Source organism: Coregonus lavaretus, assembly GCF_964263955.1.
Source record: "Coregonus lavaretus genome assembly, chromosome: 15".
Classification (NCBI taxonomy): Eukaryota; Metazoa; Chordata; class Actinopteri; order Salmoniformes; family Salmonidae; genus Coregonus; species Coregonus lavaretus.
Window position 1 is genome coordinate 22,500,965 of NC_140002.1, and position 21,774 is coordinate 22,522,738.

Sequence of the window (21,774 nt, forward strand, 5' to 3'; positions counted from 1 at the left end):
TCAAGGCAAAGGGTGGCTATTTGAAGAATCTCAAATATATTTTGATTTGTTTAACACTTTTATGGTTACTACATGATTCCATATGTGTTCTTTCATAGTTTTGATGTCTTCACTATTATTCTACAATGTAAAAAATAGTAAAAATAAATGAAAACCCTTGAATTAGTAGGTGTGTCCAAACTTTTGACTGGTAGTGTATATAACAACAATCCAACTTCGTTTAGCATGATCCATGGCATTATTACTAATTAATACTATTTGTATTAATTTGCATCACTGTCAATGACATACCTTTACTTTGAAGGCTAACAGCAAATTCCACTATTGTGGCTAAACCTTATTGTGGCTAGCTTCACATAGGTGGGTCCCCACCATTAATCAAATATGACCAGTTTTATAAATTAGGGGTATTCTAGATGAGGACACCTAGCTAGATAGTTAGCTAGCTAACTATAGCTACTGAAACAGATTATGTCGTTTTACTATGTTTTTGGGGAAGAACATTGTTTGCATCCATCAGCTAACGTTAGCTAGCCTTCTTTATGACTAGCACTGTCCAGAGCTTGGGGAAGGACAGGTGCGAGAGACAAAACTTTATCAGCATCATAGCATACGTATCGATGAGTCGTTGTGACATGAAATACGAGTGATAGTGTAATCAATGTGTAATAACTACGTAAAAACTTTATGACGTGTTCAATTATTATGTGACGTGCAGTCATATTCAGGTCCTGATTGGTCAACATGCTTATTTGACGCATCAAATAGTGTTATTTGAGACGTCAAATAGTGTTATTTGATGTGTATATTTTTTGACACGCAAAGACCCAAACGGCGTTCTATAGTATTCTCTCTTGAAATCGGAGTTCCTGGAGTTTCCCAGCCTTAGCCTGCCTAGGCTATATGCAATTGTTTTCAAATTTGTAGCCTATTTGACTGATAAACCTTAGCTTACAGCCCAACACATTTTAAACTACATATTTAGTCTACTTAGCATAGGGAAGATCATAACAATTCCTATTTTCTACAAATGACCTATGCAATTTATCTGCTTATTTTTACCAGCATTGCTCCGCGTAAACGTGAGAAAAATAGACTTGCTTTCCAATTTGATACGCGATGACGCCGTTGACGCTCGCAGCCCGTCTGCTTTCTCCCGTTCACTCCTGTGCATTCTAATTCAAGCCTGTACAACCGCCTAAAAACAAATCCACTTTTCATTTGATTTGGGCTTGAGGCAGGGAAAATAACTTCCAGGCCCTAGCGTTAGCTGGCTGATTAGGAGTCTCTCAGAGGTTAGCCTCCATGCTTTGCTACGCTAACCCACACACACCACTCCAGGCTACTTTGACTCATAAGTAGCCTAGTGTCAGCCCCAGCCCCAAAGAAGGACCAGTAATGATGATACCCCGGGAGAAGTGTTAAACAGTTCTAATCAGTCCAAGAATGTTCACTTAGCTTACAGAGAGAGGGAGGGGGAGCAGGAAGAGAGAGGGAAGGGGAGAAAAGAGGGATCTGATGAGTGCATTGGACTTTGAATAAGTGTACCCCGGAGAGATTGGGGCCCGTCATGTCTGATGAGAGCGTTGACGTCTCACGCCCAGATCGATCTTGACAGCACTGAGAAACACATACCCTCCGCCCCTCCGACACACACACACACACACACTCACGTCTCCTCCCCCTTTTCTTTTTAACCAGGAGCTCTGGGCATGGGCTGTTTGACTCTGCAGCCTAGGGACACATCTGGGCTATTAGAGGAGGAAAAAGAGCAATCTCTATTCCTTTTCTTCTCTCTCATTTGCTAGATCGTTCTCTTGCTCCATCTCGTTTTACAGTATTCTCTACTTCCAGCTTCGCGTTTACGAGGGTTGGGGGGGGGGGGGGGGGGGGGGGGGGGTTTAGGGGGGGGGGGGGGGGGGGCAGATGTTGGGGGGTAAAAATATGGCCTATGGAGGTAGCTATCTAGTAGCTAGATCAGCGTACAAAGACTGTTCTTTCTATCCTAGTCTCTGTCTAAGTAACAAGGACAAGACATAGGACACACTAATGCCCAACTCCAAATCCTATCCAAGGACAACGAGGCACAAATTCTGTCTAGCCTGTCAGAGCACAAGGCGGGGCAAATGCCATACTGTCCCTTGGCTTTAACCATTTCAGATTCCGTATAAAAGGGTAAGGGCTATGCTGGGGGGCGATTTAGAACTGGTTACAGAGGTGAGGTAGGGAGGGAGGTAAAGAAGAACACTAAAAAGAAACAGAGAGAGGGAGGAAAGAGGGATGGCGAGGAAAGAAGGATTACCTTTCTTCTCCATGCGTTTCATGTCCATGAGTTTCTCCACGTTGCTTGGATCCTGAAGCCAGAGCTGCATGCGGACGAAGGGCTCACGTCCCTTCAGACTGAGCTTGTGCCAGGGCTTGGGCCTCGCCAGCAGGTCAGACACCGAGCCCTGGGTCAGACCCAAGATGGTCTCCCCAAACAGACGCTGACCTGGGGAGAGAGGAGGGGTTAGATCCACACTGGGAGAGAGACAGAAAAGGTAGTCACTTGAAGTCCAGTAGAATCAGGAATACATTTTACGATTGACATGTTGTAGGTTAATACGAATCAAGGTTACACATTTGTTACGAAAAACTAAAACTGTAAACCACGTCAGCTGAAGCATGGATAGAGCAATATTCAGAAGAAAAGTGTAAAACTTAAACAGTGCCTGAAAATCTATTTAAAAAGGATGAGAATTAGGGCATGAGCTACTGTCAACATTCAACATTTAAAAGCTTTTTTTTCACTTTGCTTTCTGTTGGAATAAACTAGAATTCTTTGCACGAACACGCATCAACGTTACACATTCTTTAAGTTTCCGAGGTACGGGGGAGGGTGGCATTGAAAACTTGCCATCAGAAGTTGGCAGCGTTTTGTCTGGCTGACTTCACTCAGAGAAGAGACAGTTTAAATAGTCTTTGACTGGCGTTTGAGCGCCTGAGTTGGTTTAAAGGCATAAAAAAGGTCTGGATTCACATAAATAAATAAAAAACAACCAAGGTCTCCCTCTCTGTTCGCAGCATAAACATTCACCACAGCAGAATCCCAGGTTCTTGAAAGGCTTCAATGCTGGCGAGCTCTCACGCAGAGCGCTGCGGAGCTCCATTTCCCCCCACTATATCCCAGGGGACCCCTCAAACATGCCTTTGGCAGCAAGGAGGGGGGTTGTGTTGCTCTACACTGTGCTTCTCACAGTGTTTTTTATGCAGGTGAGTTGAGCGTCGGGCGGCTGAACAAACGCAGGAAGGCAGCGTAGCGGAGAGAGAGGCTGAGATGTGAAGCGCTACTGAAAGGCGCTGGGATTTGGGGAGCAGTTCCTCTAAAGAGAAGAGAAGTGGATGGGTAGACAGCATGGGGCTGGGAGGCTTTACAGTGTGAGATGGAAGGGCTGCTTTACAGTTTCCTCCTCTCACTGACTCCGACATGTGCTGAACACATACATTCTACATTTACATTTTAGTCATTTAGTCATTTTAGCGACTTACAGTTAGTGAGTGCATACATTATATATATACAGTGAGGGAAAAAAGTATTTGATCCCCTGCTGATTTTGTACATTTGCCCACTGACAAAGAAATGATCAGTCTATAATTTTAATGGTAGGTTTATTTGAACAGTGAGAGATAGAATAACAACAAAAAAATCCAGAAAAACGCATGTCAAAAATGTTATGAATTGTTTTGCATTTTAATGAGGGAAATAAGTATTTGACCCCCTCTCAATCAGAAAGATTTCTGGCTCCCAGGTGTCTTTTATACAGGTAACGAGCTGAGATAAGGAGCACACTCTTAAAGGGAGTTCTCCTAATCTCAGCTTGGTACCTGTATAAAAGACACCTGTCCACAGAAGCAATCAATCAATCAGATTCCAAACTCTCCACCATGGCCAAGACCAAAGAGCTCTCCAAGGATGTCAGGGACAGGATTGTAGACCTACACAAGGCTGGAATGGGCTACAAGACCATCGCCAAGCAGCTTGGTGAGAAGGTGACAACAGTTGGTGCGATTATTCGCAAATGGAAGAAACACAAAAGTCCTGTCAATCTCCCTCGGCCTGGGGCTCCATGCAAGATCTCACCTAGTGGAGTTGCAATGATCATGAGAATGGTGAGGAATCAGCCCAGAACTACACGGAAGGATCTTGTCAATGATCTCAAGGCAGCTGGGACCATAGTCACCAAGAAAACAATTGGTAACACACTATGCCGTGAAGGACTGAAATCCTGCAGCGCCCGCAAGGTCCCCCTGCTCAAGAAAGCACATATACAGGCCGTATGAAGTTTGCCAATGAACATCTGAATGATTCAGAGGAGAACTGGGTGTAAGTGTTGTGGTCAGATGAGACCAAAATCGAGCTCTTTGGCATCAACTCAACTCGCCGTGTTTGGAGGAGGAGGAATGCTGCCTATGACCCCAAGAACACCATCCCCACCGTGAAACATGGAGGTGGAAACATTATGCTTTGGGGGTGTTTTTCTGTTAAGGGGACAGGACAACTTCACCGCATCAAAGGGTCGATGGACAGGGCCATGTACCGTCAAATCTTGGGTGAGAACCTCCTTCCCTCAGTCAGGGCATTGAAAATGGGTCGTGGATGGGTATTCCAGCATGACAATGACCCAAAACACACGGCCAAGGCAACAAAGGAGTGGCTCAAGAAGAAGCACATTAAGGTCCTGGAGTGGCCTAGCCAGTCTCCAGACCTTAATCCCATAGGAAATCTGTGGAGGGAGCTGAAAGTTTGAGTTGCCAAACGTCAGCCTCGAAACCTTAATGACTTGGAGAAGATCTGCAAAGAGGAGTGGAACAAAATCCCTCCTGAGATGTGTGCAAACCTGGTGGCCGACTACAAGAAACGTCTGACCTCTGTGATTACCAACAAGGGTTTTGCCACCAAGTACTAAGTCATGTTTTGCAGAGGGGTCAAATACTTATTTCCCTCATTAAATGCAAATCAATTCATAACATTTTTGACATGCGTTTTTCTGGATTTTTTTGTTGTTATTCTGTCTCTCACTGTTCAAATAAACCTACCATTACAATTATAGACTGATCATGTCTTTGTCAGTGGGCAAACGTACAAAATCAGCACGGGATCAAATACTTTTTTCCCTCACTGTATATATATTTTTTCATACTGGCCCCCCATGGGAATCGAACCCACAACCCTGGCGTTGCAAACGCCATGCTCTACCAACTGAGCTACATCCCTGCCATTCCCTCCCCTACCCTGGACGACACTGGGCCAATTGTGCGCCGCCCCATGGGTCTCCTGGTCGCGGCCGGCTACGACAGAGCCTGGACTCTCACCTATAGTACACACGTAAATGTTACAGACTCACACAGAAACACACACGCACACAGCTCCAACCGCATTCTTATCGCATTCAATTGGATGCCGTGATGCACACAGCAGCCCTGTGGATCTCAGTCTGTGTATTAAAGTAAAGTAAAGTACAAGGGTGAACTTGTTCATCTATTCTAAATAAACCATGAGGGTCTAAATCAGATCACACAATTCCATTGTCATAAATCACAGCACCTTAGAAAATAGATATTGTGGACCACCACCTAATAAAATGTCCCATTGAAAATGATTAGATTTAGGTACAATCAGCAGGGGTAAACAAAAACAAAATCACAGTGATTGGTCACATTTGCATGCACCACTTTGAGTCCTGTAAGAAATCTGATTTGGCTGTGAATCTAACTTCATTTTGGTTGCCTTAACAATATTAAGGATAGTGGCTAGTTGATTTTGGTAAACAAGGGAGTATTTGGAGTGAGCTGCAGCCAGGTCTAGGGAACAGCAATGGAAGGATGTGGGGGAGTGAGACACTTCTCTGTGGGGCGAATTGAGCAGTCAGAGGTTGAGGCAGAGAGCAGTCTCAATACTCTAAAATTGCTTGCGTTCCTCATCTCCTTTCCTAAGGAACTAAGGCCAGCCATAGATGAAAGGACTGGATAAGTCTCCACTATGTTGCTTGAGCCTATTTCTCTGGTAATGTATCAACCAAACAGTAACTATTAAAGCTAGAATCCTTAGTTGAAACAATAACAAAGCCTGCCTCTGTTTTGGTAAAAAGCTGAGGGATGGGCCTGGAGAAATGTAACCATTCTCAAATTCATAGACAGAGGTATGGAAGCATGATATCAAAATTATAGTTTTAACCATGTTTTAAGGCTATACAGGGTTTGTTTACATTTACGTTGTTTACAAACATTGGAGTAAAAAAATTGTATATTTTGGGCTCTGATGGGTTATATTCTTCAAGAATCAATGGGTATCATTAATTTATATGTAAAAAACTGTATGTAGCAACTAAGGATTCAGATAAGTGACTCATTAAATCCAACTTGCTCAGAGGCTAACCAGCAAACACTTATGCTTAAAGCCGGGCCACATCCCAATTGTGACGCTACACTGGCTGTGATAGTAGCTAGCTCCAGCTTTGGGTCTTCCCAGGACAGTGTGTAAACTTTGCTTTCTGTTCCTCTGTTGTGTGAGTTGATAGCTGGGCTGCTTAATTTTAGCTGAGGGGACGGCTAATGAGCTAGCTGGCCAGCTTGTAGAACATGGCAACTGGTTAATTATTTCTGCCTTGGCAGCCCTGTGTGACGCTGGTGGGGTAAAGAGCATATCCCCGTTCTGGAGCGGAGCTAATGTGTACAATGATGACACGCTCCGAACCCGGCGCAACATTAATCGTTTGAAGTGTTGCAACTCTCAGCCAGGGGTTTTTAGAAATAATTGGAAAAAATTATTATCAGTGAGGAAAGAATGCTTGTTGAGAGATTGTGCTGCTTGGTGAACACTGATTGTAGCTTTGGCCCAATGTGCAATCCCTCCTCACCCCTCTACTGCCAGTGTGTGGTCACTGGTGACTGCCCTAGTACAAAATGGCTGTCATGGCATCACCCAGGTGCTACAGTACACAATAGTAGTGGATGAGGTGAGTTGTAGTTGTTGTTGCACACTTCAGGGAGAATAGGGGAGAAATTGATTTGGGTTTGTGTCTTTATTGTGCTGGTCAAGGCGAAAAGAGAGAGTTGTAGAAGTGACTGCTGAAAGAAAGAGTTGTATATCCCACCACTCCAACTCACCGAGGTTGTTATCGGTCAGCACCTCCTTGACCTTCTTGGTGATGACGTAGGTGTCCAGCTCCGGAGACATGGCCACCATCTCCTGGATGCTGAGGCCCGAGTGACCAGGGACGGGCAGCGGTGTGCCAGGCTGGGACTCAGAGGGCTCGCTGGGCTCCCTGGGGGGGAACTGGGACGACCCTCCTCCACCCCCACATCCCCCTCCTCCCCCCTGCTCCCCCAAGCTCTTCACTGACTCCTCGGCCGAGCTGAGGGGTGACTCTGGGGCTGGGCTGCAGCTGGCTGAGGTCTTTGGGGTGTTCTCTGTGGAAACAGGGGAGCGAGAGAACCAAGGGTCAGAGACAGAAAGACGTGATGGACCAGCCACTGCATAGACATAGTTGAAGGTGAGATGGCAACACGACCACAGTAGGACAGCCACATGACCAAAACATGTCAAGCTGTGCAGATTTCCTTTAATTGATTGAATTACAAGTAACCCTTTCACAAGAGCCCTGTTACTGCATTTCCACCAACTCTAGCGTCCCTACTGCATTAGCCCCCACACTGTCTGTCTATATCAGCTAGTCTCTAGCTAGCTTTATGGGCTACATGTACAGTCATGGTCAAAAGTTTTGAAAATTACACAAGTATTGGTCTTCACAAAGTTTGCTGCTTCAGTGTTTTTAGATATTTTTGTCAGATGTTACTACGGTATACTGAAGTATAATTACAAGCATTCCATAAGTGTCAAAGGCTTTTATTGACAATTACATTAAGTTTATGCAAAGAGTCAATATTTGCAGTGTTGACCCTTCTTTTTCAAGACCTCTGCAATCCGCCCTGGCATGCTGTCAATTAACTTCTGGGCCACATCCTGGCTGATGGCAGCCCATTCTTGCATAATCAATGCTTGGAGTTTGTCAGAATTTGTGGGGTTTTGTTTGTCCACCTGCCTCTTGAGGATTGACCACAAATTCTCAATGGGATTAAGGTCTGGGGAGTTTCCTGGCCATGGACCCAAAATGTCGATGTTTTGTTCCCCGAGCCACTTAGTTATTTACATTTACATTTACATTTTAGTCATTTAGCAGACGCTCTTATCCAGAGCGACTTACAGTTAGTGAATACATATATATATTTTTTTATACTGGCCCCCCGTGGGAATCGAACCCACAACCCTGGCGTTGCAAACGCCATGCTCTATCAACTGAGCTACATCCCTGCCGGCCATTCCCTCCCCTACCCTGGACGACGCTGGGCCAATTGTGCGCCCCCCATGAGTCTCCCGGTCGTGGCCGGCTGCGACAGAGCCTGGATTCGAACCAGGATCTCTAGTGGCACAGTTAGCACTGCGATGCGGCGCCTTAGACCACTGTGCCACTGTGCCACTGTGCCACCTGTGCCACTGTCAGTTTGGTGACCACTGTGCCACTCAGGAGACAAGTTATCACTTTTGCCTTATGGCAAGGTGCTCCATCATGCTGGAAAAGGCATTGTTCGTCACCAAACTGTTCTTGGATGGTTGGGAGAAGTTGCTCTTGGAGGATGTGTTGGTACCATTCTTTATTCATGGCTGTGTTCTTAGGCAAAATTGTGAGTGAGCCCACTCCCTTGGCTGAGAAGCAACCCCAAACATTAATGGTCTCAAGATGCTTTACTGTTGGCATGACACAGGACAGATGGTAGCACTCACCTTGTCTTCTCCGGACAAGCTTTTTTCCGGATGCCCCAAACAATCGGAAAGGGGATTCATCAGAGAAAATGACTTTACCCCAGTCCTCAGCAGGTCAATCCCTGTACCTTTTGCAGAATATCAGTCTGTCCCTGATGTTTTTCCTGGAGAGAAGTGGCTTCCTCGCTGCCCTTCTTGACACCAGGCCATCCTCCAAAAGTCTTCGCCTCACTGTGCGTGCAGATGCACTCACACCTGCCTGCTGCCATTCCTGAGCAAGCTCTGCACTGGTGGTGCCCCGATCCCGCAGCTGAATCAACTTTAGGAGACGGTCCTGGCGCTTGCTGGACTTTCTTGGGCGCCCAGAAGCCTTCTTCACAACAATTGAACCTCTCTCCTTGAAGTTCTTGATGATCCGATAATTGGTTGATTTAGGTGCAATCTTACTAGCAGCAATATCCTTGCAGGTAACAATGGTTAACAGAGGAAGAACAATGATTTCAAGCACCACCCTCCTTTTAAAGCTTCCAGTCTGTTATTCTAACTCAAATCAGCATGACAGAGTGACAGAGTCCTTGTCAACACTCTCACCTGTGTTAACGAGAGAATCACTGACATGATGTCAGCTGGTCCTTTTGTGGCAGGGCTGAAATGCAGTGGAAATGTTTTTTGGGGATTAAGTTCATTTTCATGGCAAAGAGGGACTGCAATTCATCTGCTCACTCTTCATAACATTCTGGAGTATATGCAAATTGCCATCATAAAAACTGAGGCAGCAGACTTTGTGAAAATTAATGTGTCATTCTCAAAACTTTTGACCACGACTGTACTCTGCTCCAATGCTCCGTCAAACAGGCAGTCATTCCAGCATGCACACACAGAGAGAATGATTGGAGCTATCATGTCACTGTGATTCTGTCATCTCCACCAGCACCCCCTTCCACCCTTCCGCTACCCAATGGCTGTGTGATGGCCCATTGCACGGCCAAAAAATTATCCTCCTGAGACAGCAGTCTGTCAGAGATGAGCAGAGAGAGGGAGGGAGAGAGAGGGAGAGGGAGAAGGAGAGAGAGGGCGGGAGAGGGAGAAGGAGAGAGGGCGGGAGAGGGAGAGAGGGAGAGCGAGAGCGAGAGAGGGAGGGAGGGAGAGGGGGAGAGAGAGAGTGAGAGAGGGAGGGAGAGGGAGGCAGAAAACGAGAGAATGCAGAGCTGAGGAGTAGAAAATCACTGCATGTGCAATTTTCTTCCTCTCTGCGCATCAGTAAGAAAAGCGCACGTTGAGTTGCATTGACGGGAAAGCGCCTGTCAGTAGATCAGATAAGTGTGTGTGTGTGTGTGTGTGTGTGTGTGTGTGTGTGTGTGTGTGTGTGTGAGAGAGTGCGAGTGTGATGGCTGTATGGGTTTTATGATTCTGTTCAAGCAGCACGCTTTAACAGTAAATTAACTTGAACACAAAACTTCTGACGTGCACATTAAAATTGACTCGTTTGTCACATTTCAGAGCACTGCCAAGTTGATGATGTGGGCGTGTCCAATACGCTGGTCTTGGCACTCCTAGGCCAGTGACTACCAAAAAGAAGAATGTTGTGTACCCTGACGTGTGTGTGTGTGTAACTATATCTACAGTGCATTCGGAAAGTATTCAGACCCCTTGACTTTTTCCACATTTTGTTACGTTACAGCCTTATTCTAAAATTGATTAAATAAAAAACATTCCTCATCAATCTACACACAATACCCCAACCTTCCAGAAGGACAACCATCTCTGCAGCACTCCACCAATCAGGCTTTTATGGTAGAGTGGCCAGACGGAAGCCACTCTTCAGTAAAAGGCACATAACAGCCCAAAAGGCACCTAAAATACTCTCAGACCATGAGAAACAAGATTATCTGGTCTGATGAAACCAAGATTGAACTCTTTGGCCTGAATGCCAAGCGTCACGTCTGGATGAAACCTGGCATCATCCCTACTGTGAAGCATGGTGGTGGCAGCATCATGCTGTGGGGATGTTTTTCAGTGGCAGGGACTGGGAGACTAGTCAGGATCGATGGAATGATGAACGGAGCAAAGTACAGAGAGATCCTTGATGAAAACCTGCTCCAGAGCGCTCAGGACCTCAGACTGGGGCGAAGGTTCAACTTCCAACAGGACAACGACACTAAGCACATAGCCAAGACAACGCAGGAGTGGCTTCGGGACAATCTCTGAATGTCCTTGAGTGGCCCAGCCAGAGCCCGGACTTGAACCCGATTTAACATCTCTGGGGAGACCTGAAAATAGCTGTGCAGCGACACTCCCCATCCTACCTGACAGAGCTTGAGAGGATCTGCAGAGAAGAATGGGAAAAACTCCCCAAATACAGGTGTGCCAAGCTTGTAACGTCATACCTAAGAAGACTTGAGGCTGTAATCGCTGCCAAAGGTGCTTCAACAAAGTACTGAGTAAAGGGTCTGAATACTTATGTAAATGTCATTTCAGTTTTATTTTATTTTATACATTTGCAGGAATTTCTAGAAAGCTGTTTTTGCTTTGTCAATATGGGGTATTGTGTGTAGATTGCTGAGAAGAAGAAAAAAACGATTTAATCCATGTTAGAATAAGGCTGTAACGTAACAAAATGTGGAAAAAGTCAAGGGGTCTGAATACTTTCTGAATGCACTGTATGTGTGTGTGTGTGTGTATAGCTACAGTGCCTTCAGCAAGTATTCACACCTCTTTTTCCACATTTTGTTGTGTTAAGGCCTGAATTAAAAATTTGATTTTGTGTCACTGGCCTACACACAATACCCCATAATGTCAAAATGGAACCATGTTTTTAGAAATTTTTACAAATTAATAAAAAATGAAAAGCTGAAATGTCTTGAGTCAATAAGTATTGATTGCTTGGTTTCTAGCATTTTGCTGAAAGGGAAAAATGGAGTGAATGTTGCTTGTTATTTATACTGAGTGTTCTCTACGGGCTGAAGATGTTTGTTACAAATTTTGTTATGGCAAGCCTAAATATGTTCAAGAGTAAAATGTTGCTTAAAAAGTCACATAATAAGTTGCATGGACTTATTCTGTGTGCAATAAGTGCTTAACATTATTTTTGAATGACTACCTCATCTCTGTACCCCACACATACAATTATCTGTAAGGTCCCTCAGTCGAGCAGTGAATTTCAAACACAGATTCAACCACAAAGACCAGGGAGGTTTCCAATGCCTCACAAAGAAGGGCACCTATTGGTAGATGGGTAAAAAAGAAAAACTGATTTTGAATATCCCTTTGAGCATTGTGAAGTTATCAATTACACTTTGGATGGTGTATGAATACACTCAGTCACTACAAAGATACAGGTGTCCTTTCTAACTCAGTTGCCGGAGAGGAAGGAAACTGCTCAGGGATTTCACCATGAGGCCAATGGTGACTTAAAAACAGTTACAGAATTTAATGGCTGTGATAGGAGAAAACTGAGGATGGATCAACAACATTGTAGTTACTCCACAATACTAATCTAAATGACAGACTGAAAAGAAGGGATATTCCAAAACATGCATCCTGTTTGCAATAAGGCACTAAAGTAAAACGTTATGTCCTAAATACAAAGTGTTATGTTTGGGGCAAATCCAACACAACACATAATTAAGTACCACTGGAATGTTGTCCCACTCCTCTTCCAATAGCCGTACGAAGTGGCTGGTTATTGGCGGGAACTGGAACACACTGTCCTAAACGTCGATCCAGAGCATCCCAAACATGCTCAATAGGTGACATGTCAGGTGAGTATGCAGGCCGTGAAAGAACTAGGACATTTTCAGCTTCCAGGAATTGTGTACAGATCCTTGCAACATGGGGCTGTGCATTATCATGCTGAAACATGAGGTGATGGCGGCGGATGAATGGCACGACAATGGGCCTCAGGATCTCGTCATTATATCTCTGTGCATTCAAATTACCATTGATAAAATGCAATTGTTTTCGTTGTCCGTAGTTTATGCCTGCCCTTACTATAACCCCACCGCCACCATGGGGCACTCTGTTCACAACGCTGACATCTGCCATCTGCCCGGTACAGTTGAAACCAGGATTCATCCATGAAGAGCATACATCTACAGCGTGCCAGTGGCCATCGAAGGTGAGCATTTGCCCACTGAAGTCGGTTATGACACCGAACTGCAGTCAGGTCAAGCCCCTGGTGAGAACAACGAGCACGCAGATTAGCTTCCCTGAGATGGTTTCTGACAGTTTGTGCAGACATTTTTCAGTTGTGCAAACCCACAGTTTCATCAGCTGTCCGGGTGGCTGGTCTCAGACAATCCCGCAGGTGAAGAAGCCGGATGTGGCGGTCCTGGGCTGGCGTGGTTACACGGTGTCTGCAGTTGTGAGGCCGGTTGGACGTACTGCCAAAGTCTCTAAAACAACGTTGGAGCCGGTTTATGGTAGAAAAATTAACATTAAATTCTCTGGCAACAGCTCTGGTGGACATTCCTGCAGTCAGCATGCCAATTGCACGCTCCCTCAAAACTTGAGACATCTGTGGCATTGTGTTGTGTGACAAAACTACACATTTTAAAGTGGACTTTCATTGTCCCCAGCACAAGGTGCACCTGTGTAATGACCATAATGTTTAATCAGCTTATTGATATGCCACACCTGTCAGGTGGACAGATTATCTTGGCAAAGGAGAAATGCTCACTAACAGGGATGTAGATAAATTTGTGCACAAAATGTGGGAGAAATAAGCTTTATGGGATCTTTTATTTCAGCTCATTCAACATGGGATCAACACTTTACATGTTGCATTTATATTTTTGTTCAGTGTGTATATGTGTGTGTGTATGTGGTTGTGTGTCTGTGTGTGTGTGTATGTGGTGGTTGGACTTTCTCCAGTCCTGCTCTGTGGAGTGGGTAGCAAGTAGTGGGTAGAAGTAGAGATGTAGTCCTACTGTGAGAGAGCGTTCCATGGTGCCTGGCTGCCAACAGAGGAGGGCCAACTCATCAGTCTTACCCAGCCAAGGCCAGGAGGAAGGCCAGCATGGGAGGAAGGGGGGCTGATGGAGCCCAAGGTCTCCCCACCACCACGGGCCTGGCCATTTGAGGGTGTATGTGTTTGAGGGAAGGGAAAAGGAAAGTAAAGGGGGATACCTTGTCAGTTGTACAACTGAATGCATTCAACTGAAATGTGTCTTCCGCCTTTAACCCAACCCCTCTGAATCAAAAAGGGGAGAGTGTGTGTGTGATGTACAAGGGTGGAACAGAGAAGGGGGTATGTGTGAGGGACAGTTGAGGGACATGAGATGGTGTGTGTGTGTGTGTATGTGAAGGACAGATGGGACATGGGAGGTGGAATGGTGTGTGTATGTTTGTAGGTCTGTGTGAAGGACAGGTGTGGGACAGGGAAGGGTGATTGGTGTTTGTGTGTTGATCAGTGTTGCAATACTCATACCTACAACTTTGACAGAGAAATAATGGCCAAACTGTAATACGACAGACCACATTGACATGCAACTCTTAAAACAAATCTATTATGATCAAAAGAGTAAACAACACATAGCAATACCCAACACAGACCTACCCTGTCCATTCTCAACACTATATAACTACAGACAGTGCCATCAGTTGTTTGCTAAAATGATTTCTGAAGTATGGAAAAACAAGACACTTATTTTGATGAGTCCCTTTGACATTAAGGTGTCAGAGGCTCCAAATGAAGCTCCTGCTCTCTTTCTCCCTCCACTATCCCTCCTTCCCACTCTCTGCCAACCCTGTGTGGTAGGGTGTGTGCATGTGTGTCTGTGTGTGAGGGTTTGTGCATGAGTTGTGTCTTTGTCTCGATGTGTGTGTGGCTGGCTGCGGCCCTAAAGTGAGCAGCCGAGGGGAGCCGTCACTAGTGATCACCTCCCTGCCGTGCTGGGAGAAAAAGCTGAGGGGGAGTGTGTGTGTGTGTGCAGGGGGGAGGCAGTCAGCTCGCATCTCCCGCCCGGCTCGCTCACCCGACTGGTGACATTTTAACTGGCGGCATGGCGCGAGGGGGGCAGGGGAGGGAGGTGGGAGTTGGAGACGAGGAAAGGGTGGGGTTCTCCACATGACATGTTGTCCTGTGACATGGTTCCCGCAACCCACAGCCCAGCCATGTCACCAGCCCAGTGGCCCCCAGAGGGACATTGCCCTGAGGAAGGGAGGGAGGAAATGAGGGTGGGATGGAGGGAGGGAGAGAGGAGATGAAAGAGGGAGGAGGAGGCAATGTTTTCAATTTTCCTCGCAGGGCACTCTGTTTTGCTTGATGCCAGAGGACGGAGTGAGAGGAGAGAGGATGGAGGGAGAGAGAGAGAGAGAGAGATAGCTGCATCTGGATGTACAGCTGCTTGCTGCTTTTAACTCTGACAGTGGTGACACTAAAAGGGCCTGAAACAGCTTTCACTGGCTTTTAGATAAACACTACTCCATGCCTGGCCCCATTCAACTGCAACCAACGGCTTTTTGTTCCAAAGATACAGCGGCACCAATTTAAATACCAATGTATGTCTACACTAGATATATATACATTTGCATATGCAAATGTGCACTCAATTTCGCACCAAACTACATTTCTAGATTCAATATCTGTACAAGTCAACACTCAACATTCTGATATACAGACGAAGCATTTGGGAACAACGCTGAACATGCAACATGTTAGTCATATGACCCTTGGTTAGTGTGTGGGTTAAAGCAGGCATCGGTATAAACAGTGTGTCTCCATGTTTCCCATCCCATTGTATCCGTGTTCCTGATGGAGAGGGCATGTTAGCACTGAGGGGAAAGGATGAGCTGAAACAGATGAGGAGGCAGGGAACACTCTTCACCTCACACACACATGCACACGCACAAACACAAATGTGCGTGAACACACACACACATTCTGAGAGGCACCTGGAGGGTGTGTACTCTGTATGTAGCTTCCACAGACATCCCTGGGGAGGGCTACTTATAGCTGGGCTAACTGTGGTGTGTTCTAATGAGGGGCAAGGATGTTATAATGTGCTGGGTGAAGAGCATACAGTGACACACGTTAACATGTCTCCTACACAATGAGGTACAAATTTAACCTTGTGTTGGTTTTGAAAGCTTTTGATCACTTTTCACAGATTTTAGAGCTTTTACATTATTTTCAGTCCATTCCATTTGCTTTCCTGAGAAGACTTTTGGACAACGTAAACAAACAATGGCTGAAGCGGTCTCTCTCTCCATCGCTTTTTCTTCCGTCCATCTGGGCTGTCCTGTTTCACAGGGCCCTGTGGTCTCCCCTCAGCCAGGGCACAGAAACACAGATTGGGACAATGTCATGTGAGCTTCTAAAGCCTGGTCCATTACACCGGCTATTCACATAATCCACCAAATGGGCCTTTTTAAACACACTTTGGCCCCCGCTGCCGTGACTGCCTAAGAGTGTGCGTGTGTATTTAGATAGAAAGAAATAGACAAAATATGTGTGTTCATGGGCGAGTGTGCATGTGTGTGTGAGAATGTGAATGATTAAGTGTTTTTGATTGTGTGTGTATCTGTTGGTGAGTGTGTGTGTGACAGAATCAAATCAGTGTATATGTATGTGTGCGCATGTTTCAGGAAAGGCCCACCCCTGCCCTGTCTGTCTGCCTGCCCTGCTCCATATCTAACAAGTGTCCCATTAAACCCCATCCCAAGAACATAATGTACTTTTAAATTCTCTGGCCAGCCCTGGATTAAGCAGACAGGCAAGCTGACATTTACATTTCTTTTTAAGCTACAGGCCCATTTTCAAAGCCATTAATTTCCGATCCTCTTTCTCTCTCACTCTCTCTTTTCACTCTCCCTGTGTTCCCGATCTCCCTCTTCGGTTCGAAAGTCATCTCTGTAATCTATATATTGCCGTGGCTAATTTACAGTGAAAATGATGGGGAAAGGGTACTTAATGTAGGACAGCCAGTAAATGTAATTCATCATGCCTCTGCTCCCCGACCAGGCTCTGCTCCTATTTAGCATACCATTGGCTGATTATTTGCATATTAATTAGCCAAAGGAGTGTGTGTGTGTGCAGACAGAGGGGCTGTGTGTGTATATGTAAGAGGTGGGGGGTGATGTAGCCCAGCAAAGCAGAGGGGCTGTGTGTGTGTATGTGCACGCAAGAGTGTATGAATTTGTGTTTGTGTGTGTGTGTCTGCGAGGGGGAGAGGGAGGGGGCTGTCTGAGAGGAGAGAGCATAGATGAGGGAGGGGAGGGGGCTCTCTCATAGTAATTATCATACATCAGTGTTCTGACGCTGTAATTGATTACAACAGCTCCGGGAGGCCCCCGGGAGAGAGAGTGCGCCAACCCCCCCACCCTGCCCCCCGCTCCTCATCTCCTGCTGCCCCCCCCGGCCTGTGTGTGTTATCGAGGATCCTCCTTTCATCTATAAGGTGTGACAGCTCTGTAAACAGGGCATGGAGCTCCCTCACATTAGAGGCTGACTATCCTCTGGTACCACTTCATCATCACAGCAAATGAGCTGGCGTCAAGTTGGCTAGCGCTGCCGAGGACCAGCTCTATAAAAAGATCAACCTTTACCAGATTCAGTGTGTATGAAGAGCCTACATGCTAGTGGTGCATAGTGGATTTATGAGTAACATCCATCCATGTTGTGCTTCTATAGATGTATCAGTGTGAGGTATGGTTTCTGTATATTGGTGGTGGTGAGTATTGCATATTTTTCTAAAATGGACGCAAATTAAATCAGGTTTAGTCCGACGAGCGTAGAGACCCACTCGCCGTCGATTGTCAATGTGACTATGAGGTGTGTTTCCACAGAACGTGACCAGACACACACACACACACACACACACACACACAAGACAAACACCAGGCTGGCTAAGCTTGTGACATGTCCGTGTCGCGTCTGCTCTCCGTCATGTGGAGCGGGTCGCTGTGTGGCTCAGCAGAAAGCTGCCATGACGACTCCAGCTCCACCCTGACACAATGGGCACTGCAGCATTCTGGGATAGTAGTCTTACTGTCTCTACTAATTGTCTGGAAGACGGCCTGAGGTGACCGGCCACACAAAACAGTAACGGTCAAGAAAATGTTTCGAAGTTCAACAGAGGCTTGGATATTGAATAGGAAGGGTTTTCAAATGCAGACATTTTTAATGAAGGAAAGAGGTTGACAAAAATTATAGTGAAATCTACAAATACAACATCTTTTATGAGGGGAACTTTGCCCACTACACTGAATCCTGAATGTTTCATCAGCAAAAATATCAAAGTTTCCCATCTTAACCAACACTTACAACACATTTTCTTAATTGTCTCCTGACCCAGTTCTAAGGCCACATAGAACCAAAACGTATTTGCATTAAAACACCTCATTATCTTCTTTAAAAACCAAATTTGATTTTCCTGTATCTTAATTCACGACAACAACAACATCAACACGGTGGCAATAATGTCCTTGGGTCTTCCTGGATGTCTTTTAGCAGTCATCACCTCCCTAGCGCCTTGTCTTTAATTAGCTATCCATAATTAGCATCCCTGCAGTAGGTTCGGCTCCGACTTGTCGGGATGCACACGCTCAGACAGGGTAGGTGGACGGGACGGCGTGGGTGTGTTACCCATAAACCCCCTTACCCTGGCGTATACCTTATCACGCTTCGGCTAATGAGAAATGAGTGGAGGCCATGGGCCTTTGATTTCAATGGTGTTGCTAAGCACTAGTCTTTTCAATGTTGTATCAAAATGAGAAGGTTTATTGAATCTACCTGAAATTATTTATTACGTTTAAAAAATATGTTGTGTTTTAGGCTTGTTTGAGAGAGTCTGAGTAAGAGGCATCAGTTTCTTTCAGGCCTGGAAAACAGACTTGGAATCAGCTCTTACTGACCCAGTCCAAACCTTAAAGGTGCTACACCTTAAATTTCCGATTTCCACTAGATAACACAGCCACAAAGTCAAAGCTTTCCCATTTTGACAACAGATGCCGCTCCGGTGGTAGAAATCAATAGGCGAATATCACAGCCAATCACAACACTAGCGGGTAAGTAATATTGTGAAACACTATCATTCCACTATTACTGCAGATATATTATGGAAATTGAAAAAAATCCTATGTGTAGCACCTTTAACCATTGTGGTCTAAATCAGATAACTGCTCCTGGGACAGTTGTTTGCGTAGCAATTGAGACTGGGAACAAGGACAGATTAAGAGTGAGTTAGAAAGGCGACAGAGAGAGCGTTCAGAGAGGATCTGGTATACTGTGTGTGTGGTGTGTGTGCACAGTATGTGTGTGGTGTGTACTTGTTTTCCTACCTTATCAGGACCCCAATGTCCTAACAATTTACCTGAATGTTTTCCTACCTTGTCAGGACAATAACTTTTCTTTAAAGTCAGGACATTTTTCATATCCTGAATTTGTTCAAATGCTATTTTAAGATTAAGGGTTAGGTTTAGGGTTAAGGTTAGGGTTAGGGTTTTTGGGGTTAAGATTAGAGAAAATAGGATTTTTAATGGTTAAACATTCTTACTCCCCAAAAAGTCCTGAAATTCCACAAAAAATTAAGCTGTGTGTGTGTGTGTGTACAGTATGTGTGTGTGATGGTGGGGTCAGGAGGCAGACAGACAGAGGACTGTGGGGGAGACCTGACGGACAGGTTCACACACACCCCTGGCTGATGGATGGCTCCCTCTCAGTGCATATGCCCAACTCTCCAGAGACGGAATAAAACCTGGAAAGATTTTCATTTCAATACAAGGACAGCAGCCGGGGAAAATTTAATCTCTGGGCAAGGACAGAGGCTCTCCCTGCTCTCAGTGGCCATCAATCAGATCAAACACTGGGACACGGACACACACACAGGCAGGTGCTCACACACACACACACACTTGTAGGTGGATGTACGCACAAGTGAATGAACGCAGACACACACATGCATGAAAGCATATGCTCACTGTCAATGAAAACGACAATGCTCAGTCTATGTTCCTTTGTGGTCAAAACATCTATTCCTTTCTGAGGAGGATTTGATCAGCGATAGTGTGTGTGTGAGGCTATAGTATCTAGTCCTCCATTACTAAATACCTGGTTGACCCTGTAAGCAGCATGTTCTGTTTGTGTTTGTGGGTGTGTGTGCATTAGTGCTGAGTGTTTATTGCTTTTTGAGGTCGGTTCGGTTTCAGTTAGATTATTAAAAAATAATCATGGTTTTCGATTTTTTAAACGCACTATGCATTATGTGGTTTGAATGCTGTAACAACACAGAATAAACAATTAATAAAAGTCCCATGATGGTAGTGACTGCCCATTACTGCTTATCACTTAACCATCATTTATTCACATTACTGAAATATTTCAGTTGTTGTGTATATTACATTTGTTTTATTTGATGACTTTATTATTTCATTCCAAGTCATCTCATCTCTATAGAGCTGCTGCCTATGCTGTCTGACAAAATCACTATTTTAGTAGTTCTTAAAAGTAAATAAAGCATACTTTTATGACTGATGAATACCAACTATCAATCACTTAGATCATGTATTTTCAGGTAGAGCTATCTCGCGAAGCAACTGCTCTCTATCCCTCTTGATCACGCATTCTTGTCTCTTCTCTCCCTCTCTGTGTCTGCCCCACACAGACCGAAAAAGTAGGCACACGCTAAACTATGTAGAATATTGGCCTGTTGGAAACTACAAATCCCTACTACATCGCACAGTTTTTTTTTTTTAGGGGGTAGATTCAGCTTTAATATTGCAGATAGATTGTAACGTCCATCAATGTAATTGTCTGCATCACTTCCAATCCCCCATATGTTTTTTTTCTCTCGCAAATATATATATATATATATACACACACACACACACACACACACACACACACACATACATACATACAGTGGGGAGAACAAGTATTTGATACACTGCCGATTTTGCAGGTTTTCCTACTTACAAAGCATGTAGAGGTCTGTAATTTTTATCATAGATACACTTCAACTGTGAGAGACGGAATCTAAAACAAAAATCCAGAAAATAACATTGTATGATTTTTAAGTAATTAATTTGCATGACATAAGTATTTGATCACCTACCAACCAGTAAGACTTCCGGCTCTCACAGACCTGTTAGTTTTTCTTTAAGAAGCCCTCCTGTTCTCCACTCATTACCTGTATTAACTGCACCTGTTTGAACTCGTTACCTGTATAAAAGACACCTGTCCACACACTCAAACAGACTTCACCCTCTCCACAATGGCCAAGACCAGAGAGCTGTGTAAGGACATCAGGGATAAAATTAGACCTGCATAAGGCTGGGATGGGCTACAGGACAATAGGCAAGCAGCTTGGTGAGAAGGCAACAACTGTTGGCGCAATTATTAGAAAATGGAAGAAGTTCAAGATGACGGTCAATCACCCTCTGTCTGGGGCTCCATGCAAGATCTCACCTCGTGGGGCATCAATGATCATGAGGAAGGTGAGGGATCAGCCCAGAACTACATGGCAGGACCTGGTCAATGACCTGAAGAGAGCTGGGACCACAGTCTCAAAGAAAACCATTAGTAACACACTACGCCGTCATGGATTAAAATCCTGCAGTGCACGCAAGGTCACCCTGCTCAAGCCAGCGCATGTCCAGGCCCGTCTGAAGTTTGCCAATGACCATCTGGATGATCCAGAGGAGGAATGGGAGAAGGTCATGTGGTCTGATGAGACAAAAATAAGTACAACCCCAAGAACACCATCCCAATCGTGAAGCATGGAGGTGGAAACATCATTCTTTGGGGATGCTTTTCTGCAAAGGGGACAGGACGACTGCACCATATTGAGGGGAGGATGGATGGGGCCATGTATCGCGAGATCTTGGCCAACAACCTCCTTCCCTCAGTAAGAGCATTGAAGATGGGTCGTGGCTGGGTCTTCCAGCATGACAACGACCCGAAACACACAGCCAGGGCAACTAAGGAGTAGCTCCGTAAGAAGCATCTCAAGGTCCTGGAGTGGCCTAGCCTGTCT

At 45.2% G+C, this 21,774-nt stretch overlaps 1 protein-coding gene across 1 annotated transcript in view; it reads right to left on the minus strand.

The window, feature by feature from the left end:
- cux1a (cut-like homeobox 1a) overlaps positions 1-21,774 on the minus strand; it is a 237,913-nt gene that overhangs the window by 18,160 nt on the left and 197,979 nt on the right. Inside the window, exons 21-22 of the mRNA XM_084178371.1 lie at positions 7,147-7,449; positions 2,303-2,491 (exon numbers count right to left, since the gene is read on the minus strand). Coding sequence (XP_084034497.1) covers positions 2,303-2,491; positions 7,147-7,449 — 492 coding nt within the window. The remainder of the gene's footprint in view (positions 1-2,302; positions 2,492-7,146; positions 7,450-21,774) is intronic.